The following is a 12,452-nucleotide window of genomic DNA, read 5'->3' on the forward strand; positions in this document are numbered from 1 at the left end:
TGTTTTTCCTATTCCAAACTTTTCCAAAATTTTAGAAGTATGTGTGAGTCCCCTGCAACCTTCACCACTCTCAAAAAGTGTGACTGGAAACCAAAAATAAATAAAATGTAATTACTTTAGAATTCGATGAACTATTCAGTTGTACTATCTGTAATTTTTAATTTCCAGATGGTGTTTCAAAGCCTTCTCCACACTGTCAGAAATACAGTTCCGGGAGGAAATACTGAAGCATTTATGTTTTTATTTTTATTCTTTTAAAACATATTTACGCTCAAAAACACTGGAATCCATTTTTAATATACCCACTGTGTGTACGTTTTTAATTATATAATGTAAACTCTGTCTAGGTTGTTAAAATCCACATGCTGCCATGAATAAAAATCAATGTAGTATTGGAAAACCGATATAAGAGTAGATACAGATCTGACCCAAAATCTGCAGTAATTTCAGAAGAAATTGACAGTCAAAAAACCCTCGTCTCTCTGCACTCCGGTGTCTTGAGCATGTATGTTGGTGTTGGTGTGTGTGACCCGCCCCCCTCTTGCTAGCTTGCAATATTTTCAGCCACATACCTGGCTCAAAACTTCCACCATATTTACACACTGACAGAAATGTTGGGACTGTGTGCAACACTGCCTAATCTTCACATTATTATGGCTTGTCGCTAATATTCAAAACTTTCACAAGTGATTTAAACCATTAATAAACTTAGTAGTGATAAACTATAAACCCTTTATAACTTTGCTTTAATGTAAAGTGGTACCTATTTTTTATCTGAACCCGTCCTGTTCTTTTTAAAGCTGCAGCAAAAGGTTACTGTTTAATTCTATTGTGCCTAATTCCTCTGTATCTTTAGGCCCAAATATTTCCTTTTCACCTCCCCTACTCTGGATCCACAGTGAACGATTGCAACTGCATAATGCCTATTGTGAATATGAGGAATAAAAGCAGCGCTGCACTCCTGGGAAAGCTCTGACAATGGAGCAGCCTTGGCCTAGATGCAAATCATAGCCTCTCATCCAGACTACACTGTAGCATGCGTGTGTGTGTGTGTGTGTGCAAGTTTGAGTGTGCACATGCTTGCAGATCTTTAGAGGGGAGAGCCATGCTACCTCCTCATTAGGTGGCTCTGATAGAAGCGCTAAAACCATGTTCCTGAGTGGCGAGAGGGAGGGAGGGAGCTGAAAAGAAAAACAAAGTGGAGGGATAGAGGGAGGTGAAAGAAGACAAAAGAGAGTGAGGGAAAAAGAGAGGAGGAGGAAGAAAGAGAGAAGAAAGCATAGAGGGATGGAGAGAGAGAACGAAAAATAAGAGAAAGAGAGAAGTGAGGCGAGGACACAGTGTAGACTGGGGAGCAGTGTGTATGTGAACATGTGGATTCTGTGTGTGTGTGTGTGTGTGTGTGTGTGTGTGTGTGTGTGTGTGTGTGTGTGAGAGAGAGAGCTCTCTTGTCCCTGCATTAGGCAACACTCACACTAAGGTGGCTGGGTTGCAGGATTAGTAGTTTAATTGGTACCTCAAGGAATAGAAGAGACTTAACAACAGTGGAGTGGTACCATGGGTGGGCTGCAGGGCCATGGTGACACACACACACACACACACACACACACACACACACACACACACACACACAGTAACCCAAGTTGTTATTCTACTTGTGAGGAAATACTCACACCCCTATTTTAATCAAAAGTCAAACCAAAAAGTTAAAAACCAAACTTTGTTTCTACAATTTTGAAAATGAGAATGCTCTCACATAAATGCACACCGATACAGACACATAAATTCACATCCTCGTCATAGGGATAGTAACGCTACATTCGTATGCTCTTTGGATGGTTCAGTTTCTCGAGTTGGGAAGTTGTTCTTCCGACTTCGGCGTGTTCATTAGCTGTAAGTCGTAATGTGGAAACAACATGGACATTAGTGTATAGCGTCTGTCCAACAATTCTTGTAACTTTCGGAAACGGACCATCAGACATTTGCACCCACTCCACGTCGTGATTGGCCACCTGGGTGGACCTGAGAAAGGAGCCAGGGTTTGAACTTCTCTCTCTCGAGCTCTCATTTTTCATTCACGATTTTTTCATTTCTCACGTGAACAAAGGCAACACAACGAATGCCCTCCAGTCGAGATGAAGATGTGTGACCCTTGGGCACAGTGGTACTTTGAGCTGAACGCTAACATGCTGATGTTAAGCATCATCATCAAAATCAAGCATCAACATCTTTTCATGCTACCCATCGTAGTTTAGGATGTTAGCACACTAACGTTTGCCAATTACTCAGGCTGAGGCTGATGGGAATGTAAAAACCACTAGGGGAAGGGGTTCACCAAAGTCATTAAGATTAATCCAGTGGGGATAATGGATATCTGTACTTAGTCCTATGGCAAACCAAGATATTCCACTAAAAAACAAAAATGTCAACCTCATGGAGGAGCCAAATGGAAAGTTAAAGGATTGCCACAATTAAAAGGATTCATCTTCTGGAGACCATGAACGCCTGTACAACAATTCATGGCAGTTCATCTAGTAGTGGTTTAGATATTTCAGTCTGGAACCTTAGTCTCAGGCCGACTGATCAACACTGCCATCCAAATAGCAAAGTCGAGGGCATGATTCAAAAAGGAGGGGAGGAACTAGAAAAGGAGAGCTTGACCAGACAGTGCAGTAAACACTCCTCACAGGAGGACTCCATTAGGTTTTCCTCAAGGACTATAGTGTCACACTTTGTAGATCTCAATGAAAATGTGTCTTGAACAAAAGGAAAATCCTCCCTGGATTCCCTGGAGTCAGTTCCACTGAGTCGCGGGGAACTGATCTAATGTCTGTAAGCTGCATTATATAGAGCATGTATCCACCAGGTTTGCAAATGTCTCATTCATAATGTAGTGACATAGAGTGCTAGTCACAATTCCTGTTACATTGCATTAAATACCTACTGAACCTGTCAGCTGTGTAATACAGCAACTTTATTTTAGTGTAAAGTCTACTTTGACTTCTATGGTTGATCTCTACTGTTCCTATCATCTGTTTACAGTCTGCTCATTCTGCGTACTTCAGGAGTTCAATATGATTTTGGAACCGTACTAATTTCACTCGACAGAAACATTGCTTTCAGATCAGAGATCCTATTCTAAGACCCTTCACACATTAATGGCTCCTTTCCCTGGTCGAGAGGATAGGACCTCTCGGGAAGATGGATAACAGAGGTATGTATAAATAGAGCGTTGAGCAGGGATGACAGAGAGAGAGGGAGGCATGATGGATGGATATAGGATATAGAGAAACGGGGTGGTGAGAGAAAGAAAAGGTGGGGAAGACAGAAGGGAAGTGCGTGATGTTCTTCATCTTTAATCAGCGTCATCAGGCCTCCAGCAGAAACAATGAGACGTTAAAATGAGAGCTGCAGAGTGAAGATATGCTGGGAGAAGAGAGGAGGCAGCGCTGTTAGGGAGTAAGTGTTCAAAGTTAAATCAAACTGGAATTAAAACTTATTTTTGCTAAGGAATCCGTATATTCTTGGTGTTTGTTGTGTAGCCTGCTTACTTAAAATATCAAAATGGCTAATTACCAGAAATTGAAATTCCATCACTGTTTCAGCAGCAGTGACTGTGCTCCGTATATAAGTGCTCTCCTGGGGGCAAAAAGTCCTTTGCTATACAGAATATTTGGTTGACTGATAATTTGATTTGTGTAATATCTGTGTAAGTCAATCACAGGAAAGGTTCGAAATACACAGATTCACTTTCTTGATCTACCTATCCCAAGGTTATCAGAAGGACCTGTTTGGGACCAGTAACTTCCTGGATTCTCCACTGGTCAAGAACGAAAATAGTCCAGCACATAACCCACCGTAAAGGCTTTTTATTGTTTTTTTTACACTCACTTTTTGTACGTGTTTAAAAAAGACAGAAGGTGGACAGAAGAGGTGGCAATGGCGCAGAGGATAAAGACACATGCCTTTGGTGTGAGAGACCCAGGTTCTATTCCCCACTGTAACACATCCACCAATGTGTCCCTGAGCATGTTACTTAACCCCTTGTTGCTCCAGAGGCGTGCCACCTCTGACATATATAGAAAATTAAGTCGCTTTGGATAAAAGCTAAATGAATGTTAATTAATTAGTGAGCTTTGGAGGGGCTGGTAGGCTGATTTTGTTGACAGAGCCAGGCTAGCTGTTTACCCGTGTTTCCAGCTAAGCTAAGTCATCCAGATGGTGGCGGAAGCTTCATATTTAGCAAACACAAGAGTGGTATCAATCTACCTCTCTGCAAGAAAAATAATATTTCCCAAATGTCAAATGTATTCCTTCTTCCACAAAGGCAGTTAACTAGCTGGGGACAAACTAGGTTGTGATTTGAGGACTGCCTACGTAACTTCCTGACTCTTTATGTTATGGCATGTAATCATTTGATTCATAAATTAATGTATGCAGGGCTGAGATTACAGGATTCAATTCATGGCATTTGCCACAATTAGACCAATGAAGGAGAGACAGCTAGCATTAGGTAGAACTCCTACTGTAAAATTCACGGCAAACACACTGCACAGTGTATAGGAGCTGCTGACCACTCAGCTAACATAAATCGAAGTTGGTTTGCTATGCAGCACTATGATATGGTCTATGACATGGTCCTGTGTATAGGGCACCACAGATGATGGCAGTCCATTTCATAGCAACGCTGGTTCTTAAATGTCACCACTGTCATAGGTAACACCCACCCATAGGCCTGAATCCTCAACACTGTTTCCACAAATATTTTGTATATATATATATATATATATATATATATATATATATCCACTGTTGAAAAATGGAAAAATATGAACATATTATGTGAGTAGCTGTTGTATCATTATGTTTATATTTCCTTATACTAAAAGTGAGAACTTTATGACCGAAGCTTCATGTAGCGTTTTTTTAATCATCAGTGTCAAATTAACAGTGATAACTCAACTTCAACTGACACGTGGCAGAGTTGTGCCAATCTAGCAGTCATGCTGCATAAATCACTGTGATCATTTTGTTTGTGTAAATGAAAGACTCAGTATCTCTCTCATATAATCCTAGTTGGTAAAATCATTTTTTATTTTATCAGGAAGTTTCCCACAGTCCTGTAATGTGTGCTTGTCAAAGACACATCACGAGGGGAATTCTGAATGAAATGCTAATGAAAAATTTGTTTGCACGAATGGAAGAAGAAATTTCAGAGATATCAATGTCAGTCAGTAATGTCAGCTTGGTGCGCAAGCATCTTCAGTATCAAGCTGTTGACAGAACTCAGAGCAGAACAAATCCACTAACTGAAGCTCTCCCTTCAGAGTAAAAGGTCCACTGTGCAGAATTCCCTATCCATGTCAATGTATTGTACAGGCAGGTCTCAGCAGTGTTCTCTTTTTTATGTAGATAATAACACTGAAGAGTCTAATTTAAAGCAAGTAGTTATATTACATTTATTCATTTAGCTGACGCTTTTATCCAAAGCAACTTACAATTGCTATACATGTCAGAGTTTGCACGCCCCTGGAGCAACGAGGGGTTAAGTGTCTTGCTCAGGGACATAATGGTGGGTGGGTCACAGCGGGGGATTGAACCCCGGTCACTGCCCAAAGGCAGGCGTCTTATCCATTGCGCCATCACCACCCCGTAGTTAATGTAACACCTTTAAGCCTCAGTCCATGATTGCACACAGGTTATGTACACCACTAGCACATACTAAAGCCCCTGATTCTCCTTCACATCAGCCAGACACTTTAGCGCAATGGTCCGATTTGTCTATGTTAACATTGCCTTCATTTCATTACTGTTCACACATAAAAGATTTTAGTAGACATTGTTCTTATAGCTGCATGTGAACAGGTCATGTTCAGTGAGGGATTAGAGAGCCAAGACTTCGATCTGTGGTATTGTACAGATGTATGGCCTGGACGTGCCCTATTGATATCAAAAAGCAGACTGACTTTGTGGAATTATAAAATGCTTGACTAAACTTTTCTTTCCAAAAGCCTTGCATACTCAGTTCTGGCTGAGAGAATGTGTACTGCTTTCCCCAGAGAGCTCGCGGCTTTGTTTTCTAAACCCTCTCTCCTAAAGTAACTGAATACTCACTACAAATGACCTAACTGCCCTGTGGGGTTTAGAAATGCAGATTAGAATACTGAAACTCGGCAGGCTTTCTATTTATCCGACTCAGTGTTTTCGGAGTTTTAAAAATTTTTGTTACAGCATTTGTGTGTGTGTGTTGTGTGTGTGTGTGTGTGTGTGTGTGTGTGTGCTTAATGTGGCACTGTATGTGTGCTATTAAGACACTGACCTGCAGATGGAGTGTATCTCGTGTGTGTCTTCGTCCTTGTGGGCGCTGTCCGTCAGACTATCGCCTAGAGCCATCAGACACTGAGCAAAACCCTTGTAGATGGAGTGACACCTTCTGGCTGACGCTGCAGCAACAGGGCTCGGGCTCAGCACTGGGAAGCACACACAGAAGCGACACACACACACAGAGAAAAGATGAGTTAAAACTTGTTGTGAAATGTGAAGACATCAGAAATATCAATGCAACAGTTGACAATAAATGGTTTTCTTTTTGTTAATGACTACAGCTGTTGAGATAAGTGTGCAGATCAGGAGTGTCTATGCAGTGAGTGACACCGCTGTCTATGCAGCGTTTTGTTTCAATGATGGACTGAGAGGTTCAGTATTATCCATCATACACACAAGCTACGAGCTGGGGGTCCATCTTCAATCCTTTCCCCTCTCGCTCATTCAGCGTTTAAAGGCCGCAGCTGATCGATTTCTCACATCAAAGATGAGACAAGTCAAGGCTCGTTGACCAGGAATAAAAACTACAATAGAAGAGAAAATCCCTGTCCAACAATTATTTTTCCTTAGTGATCACACACACACACACACACACACACACACACACAAAATCATGTTTGAGTGCCAAAACCCAATCACCCAAACTAGCTAAAGCTACAGGAACACACCTTACATTTAGTGCAACGATTGTTTATTTGACAACCCACACAAAAGAAATATTTCCACCGCTATATACAGATATTTTAGTCCTCTGTGGTCAGAAGGTGCATAGTGAGCGACTAAGAGAAATCCCAGTTTAGAAGGTGGGATTAAGAACGAGGATTTCTTCCTACAAGCTAGCTAGCTAATATTCATAACAAATAGCGGCAAAAGCAGCGTGAATTGATGGCAGCAAAACAGCAACATATTGTCACCTTATATAGTTGTCACGGGGAACATCTGTCTCTTTAACTGCTAAATGCTTCACCAGCCAGTCGTTAACTTTGTCTTGTCTCTCTGCAGTTAGTGAACAGTGGGTTTTTAAAGCTGTTTTGATGGAAACAGCTGCCATCTATGGCAAAAAAAAAAAAGCCGACACTGTAAATCAAAACAGTAAAGCTGTGGGTCAGAAAAGTCAACAACTGCAGAATCAGGTGCTAATTATCTGGGTGTTCGTCACTATGTGCAACCCCTATCACAACATTACACACAGTCTTTTAAATCATTGTTGATATAAAAATATTGATTTCTAAAGCTTTAACTTAAAATAATGTAAATGCTCTATGAAACGGAAATAATGTTTTAGAAAAGGATCCAACCAGGAGCAATAACAACAAATCTGTCAGGTGACAAGCAGCTCAGGTACAATCTTGTCAGCTTTCAGCATGGATTGTCGGGACACCTGCTGACGGAGAACAAGCAAGACAAGTTGTTTACTGTCAGTTCTAAGTACATACAAAGATTAGGGTAGGAGGTGACATGCATGAAAATCTGGGCTTTGGCAGGAGAGAGAGGAATTGGATGTTTTTTGTAGAGTCTGCATTTTAGTAACAGGTGTCAGGAAGTTTCCATACACCTACGCTTTTAGGTATCTTAATAATGTTGGTGACTATAATTTCTGATTTGAGGTCAAATGTCCACAACACTGTGGATCTTTTGTAAATTTAACTAAGCTCAGCCATGTATTCAGATTCAGTCTGCACACAGTCGTGTTGCAGAGGAGTAATATGTCACACCAGGTGAACCAAAAGATGAGTACAATTAGGGGCCCATCCAGGAAACCACTTCTTGTTCAAGTCTTTATGAAAATGTGGAGAAACTCCCACAGAAGCTTCTCCCAGGATTTCAAAGTCAGGCACTAAAGTGCATGCTTCATGCATGCACAAACACACACACCCCTGAGAACCCAGTCTTACAAGTCATTTACTTTGTACATAGCTATTTACAGGCTCTCACCACAGCCCAAAGCTGTTTGTTGAGTTAGACTTGAGGAGGAGAAAAATCTTCAAGAGAGATGTGTATTTGGTTGATGTATTTTGAAATAATTATTAGCAATCATTCAATCGTTTTGGTGTTGTACCACCAGTTATAGAGGATTGAAATGACAGTTAACTAAGCTTTCATGTACACACTGCAGAGACCTCGATCTCTTCTGGGACGTGGGCACTCTTTCACTGGTCTGATCTCTTCTCATCTTTTAAGCAGCAGCAAATGAATGTAATCAAAGGTATGAGAAGACTTCGAGGGGTGCATTTAGAATTTCTAATCTCGCTTCCTTCATTCAGCTCAGAGCTTCTTCTTTCTTTCTCAAGATTTCTAGCCTGGTTCCAGATCTTTCAATTGCCGCCCACATCTCCAGATTTCTCAGTGATTCAAATGGGTCTGGTGGTGTGCCGTTGTTTGCCTTGTTGGAAAAACCACCAATAAGAGCTTTGCCAGGATTAAGAACGGGAGTGTCTTCAACAGGAAAACCCTGTCTTTTAGAAGTTGTGTTTTTATATACAAGTATTAAAGCAACATGATCTTTTCCCAACCCTAAATTTATAATCCTCAAGATCATCATGAAATCAAACCCAATATTTGATTTTTGTTTTTCGGCAATAACCATTCAATGTATTTACATTCAGCAAGTACCTCTATATATAGTACTTTTTATTGGTAGCGGTGGAGTCTGCCTTTCTAACACTGGACTCAGATTGCCTACCTAGGCACGAGGGATTTGCATGCATGTAATCCAGCATCGACCTCATTGATATCAGCCTCAGTGTTCATACAGAAAGCAAAGCAAACATTTCGCAAATGGGCACATCGCAAATATTCATCTTGAAAAATGAAAAGCCAGAGCCACTGAAGTACTAAACACCAGGATTCTGCTCTGATCTGGAGCCGTTTGCCAGCGAGAGCTCGGAGTTTGTGTTTTATTTATATTTTTTAATTTCTCCATGCGCTCCAAACACAACGTATATATATTGTGTCATAGCAAGTTATGTAACATTACTGGCACGTCTTTCTTTTTTCTAGAAAGGTAGTTTAATCTGTGCTTCACCTTGAAAAAAACATGAATATATGAATATATATTTGTCTTAAGGTCCCCTATCGTGTCTTCTTACCTCCATCTCTTCTTCATTACTTGTGGGATGAGGGATGGAGAAGGTAGAGACAAAAGGAAGTGCAGTGAAATGTTTTGGCAGCTTCTTTCTTTTGCCAACTGTCGCTTATTCCTGTCTTTCTTCTTTTTAAATTCATCTCTTTACTCATTCATCTCGAAGCTCCTGTCTCATGACGGGCAATGCACACCAATGACTACCTGACTATTGAATTACAGTGTTTGAATAGCTATCACTGCCTGTACACTAGAGAAGGGTGATACAGAGCGGATCTCTCATTCAAAACTGTGATCTTAAATGTAAAAACAGATCCATCCAACTCTCATGCCATGTAAAAGACTGACAGCAATGGAATAAGTACTCTGATTAGTTTAAGTACCAGATACAATTGTGTAAAAATATTTAACAAGTAAAAGTCCAGCATTTAAATTCCAGTAAAAGTACTGGAGTAAATGAACGTACAAAAGTATTCAATAGTACTGATGCATTATTGCAGTAGCAGCATTCTACTGTTGTAGCTGGTCGAGATGAAGCTACTTTTAAATGCTTTATATACAGTTAGGTATCTTCGTCCAGTTATACCCAACCTAGGGGTTAAGCCCCCTCCTTAGGGTCACAGCATAATTGTGAGCGGTCATAAGATAGTTGAAGAGAGCTTCGAAATCTTCGCGGACTATATGTCACAGCTCAACAACACCGGTCTCCTTTGGTTTCTGGCCCACCTATCCACCCGTCATTCACCACTTTTATGTTACGCTGTGGGAATGAGAACGGGCTGGTCTTGTGTTGCTGTGCTTGATTGAGGTTTGCCTGTGTTAGCAAAGCTGTCGACTTGAGCAAAACCATCCAGAGGTTTCACAGAGTTTTAGTCACTAGCTATGAATCTCCAGTTGATGTTAGCAAGCTTACTAGATAACACAGTCGTGCTCTTGCGTCAGTTGCTGTCTAGATTTATTGGCTAGCTTACCACCCGGGTCAATATCACTATAAAGTGCCTTTGGTGTCCTCCTCAGAATTACTCAGTCATCATGAACAAATTGTAAAATAATTAAATTCTGAGATTTTGTCATAAATTACCAAACATTTATACACACACCAGTACAATGATAAGTCTATAGAAATGTGTTTCTCTCATTTTATACCATTTTTTTGATTGGGTGCATGTGGTATTTGCATGTCCTACGTGCTCCTCTGCTAACTTCAATGAGTGGTTGAATTACACAAAATTTGTAATAATGGTCCTTAGCAAGTTTGTTCAGAAAACAAGTAATTTTGATGATTTATGTTCAATTTTCATTATAATATTAAAGATTTTGTATGTGTTCCTGAAATTGCTGTCCTCCCTGTCATTGTGGAATAACTGCATCTTTAAGACACAGGCAGATATATTTAGTGACATCATCACCAGCAATTTGATTTTGTTCAATGGAGGTTTAACCAACTGGTGGAAGTACATACAATTTCTACACTTAAATTTCTTAATTTTCATCTTATTGTGTTTGTAATTGGATGTCGTCAAGCTTAACATGTCCACCCTGTCATAGTGAAATATTAATTTATTTAAAATAAATCTTAATTAATATTAACTTTTTAGAAATTCAACATATATTTGCTAAACAGTACACAGTCACCTTCAAAATGAATCACTTTTCTAACTGAGGGTCCACCATGTGCTCATTAAATGCTAACTTTAGTGAAAAAATGTCCACCCCGTCATGGTCCACCCTTTCATCAATCCTTCTATGACAGAGTGGACAAGGTACATTACATGAAGGACATGGCCTTAGTTTCCCCACATTCTTATAATTTTAAACATATTTAAACAGGTATTACACACATATATGCTTTATTTTAGTGTAGTAGGAATGGGCAATATGGAGTTTGTGTGGTAATATTGGTACCAGCAGGCCTTTTGATGATCATGATTTAACAATATTTTACAAACTTCTATGTAATTAAAACAACAGACTGCGATCTAAGCATATAGTCTATATAACAGATTTCACTACCTATTACCTATTATTTAAAAAAATACAGCTGTAAAAATGTAAAAGAACAATACCTAGGCTATTTGAAAGAGCAATGAAGAGAACTGATCGTATCCCCAAAATGAAATTAAAACAATAACTTTTTTAAAAATAAATCATTCAGTCTGTTAAAATTACTAGTTTCTTACCAGGTCAAAACCATTACTAATTAATAATACTAAAAAGTTAGTGGCATGATGTGTGTTTGGAAGATTTTTTAATTGCATGGCCATTTTGTTTTAAACTCTGTGTTTTTTTTTAGACTTATGTAATACTAGAGTGTTTCCAAAAGTCATTTATAATGCTTAAAGGTTTCCTGTTGTTTAACAAATTTGTTGTCTTCTAGTTCACCCATTAAAGCCTTTATCCATGTTGTCATGCCATTGTCCACCCTGTCATTTCCATGTTTTATGAAAATAAACAAATTATTTTCACATAGTTTAAAATCTTTGTATGATTTATTTATGAAAAAATGAATACCAAATAGTATTGGTTGACAGTTTGACCAGATATGTTTGTTGTTTTTTTATTTAGAAAAGAAAGTGCAAATATCACAGATGACAGGGTGGACATATTTTGCGTTTTGTTCATACTTTGTAGGCTTGCAATTAATATATAAAAAGTGCTGGAGCTTGACCAACATGCATTTCTAACAAAATAACACCTACTTAATAAAATGTATATAAAGTTAAAGGGAAAATCTCACCTTTTTTTTTATAGGAATTATGATGTCTAGTGATAATGACCCACCCAAGATTAAAGCAACAACAAGCAATGCTGCTGCTGGTGGACAGCGACGTCTGTGTCGTGCCATAGCCGGGCTCAGCACTCTCTATGGACATAATGTTAGCTAATGGTAGGGGCGAAGAGACCGAAGAGGACGTTGACGAAGGAAGTTAAGAAGAGAAAAAGAGATGGACCAAGCAAGAGACTGCCTGACATTGGCGAGAACTTTGTAAAATAAATGGATGACAGACAAACGTAAGCTGGCATTCCTTATGTTAGACTAGTAAGC

At 39.5% G+C, this 12,452-nt stretch overlaps 1 protein-coding gene across 1 annotated transcript in view; it reads right to left on the minus strand.

Moving 5' to 3' along the window:
* Nucleotides 1-12,452, minus strand: part of nrn1la (neuritin 1-like a) — a 65,981-nt gene that overhangs the window by 11,895 nt on the left and 41,634 nt on the right. Inside the window, exon 2 of the mRNA XM_038706963.1 lies at nt 6,320-6,470. Coding sequence (XP_038562891.1) covers nt 6,320-6,470 — 151 coding nt within the window. The remainder of the gene's footprint in view (nt 1-6,319; nt 6,471-12,452) is intronic.

This window comes from Micropterus salmoides, unplaced genomic scaffold, assembly GCF_014851395.1.
Source record: "Micropterus salmoides isolate LMB-PRFRI ecotype aquatic unplaced genomic scaffold, ASM1485139v1 Ms_hic_scaffold_8, whole genome shotgun sequence".
In the NCBI taxonomy this organism is placed as follows: Eukaryota; Metazoa; Chordata; class Actinopteri; order Centrarchiformes; family Centrarchidae; genus Micropterus; species Micropterus salmoides.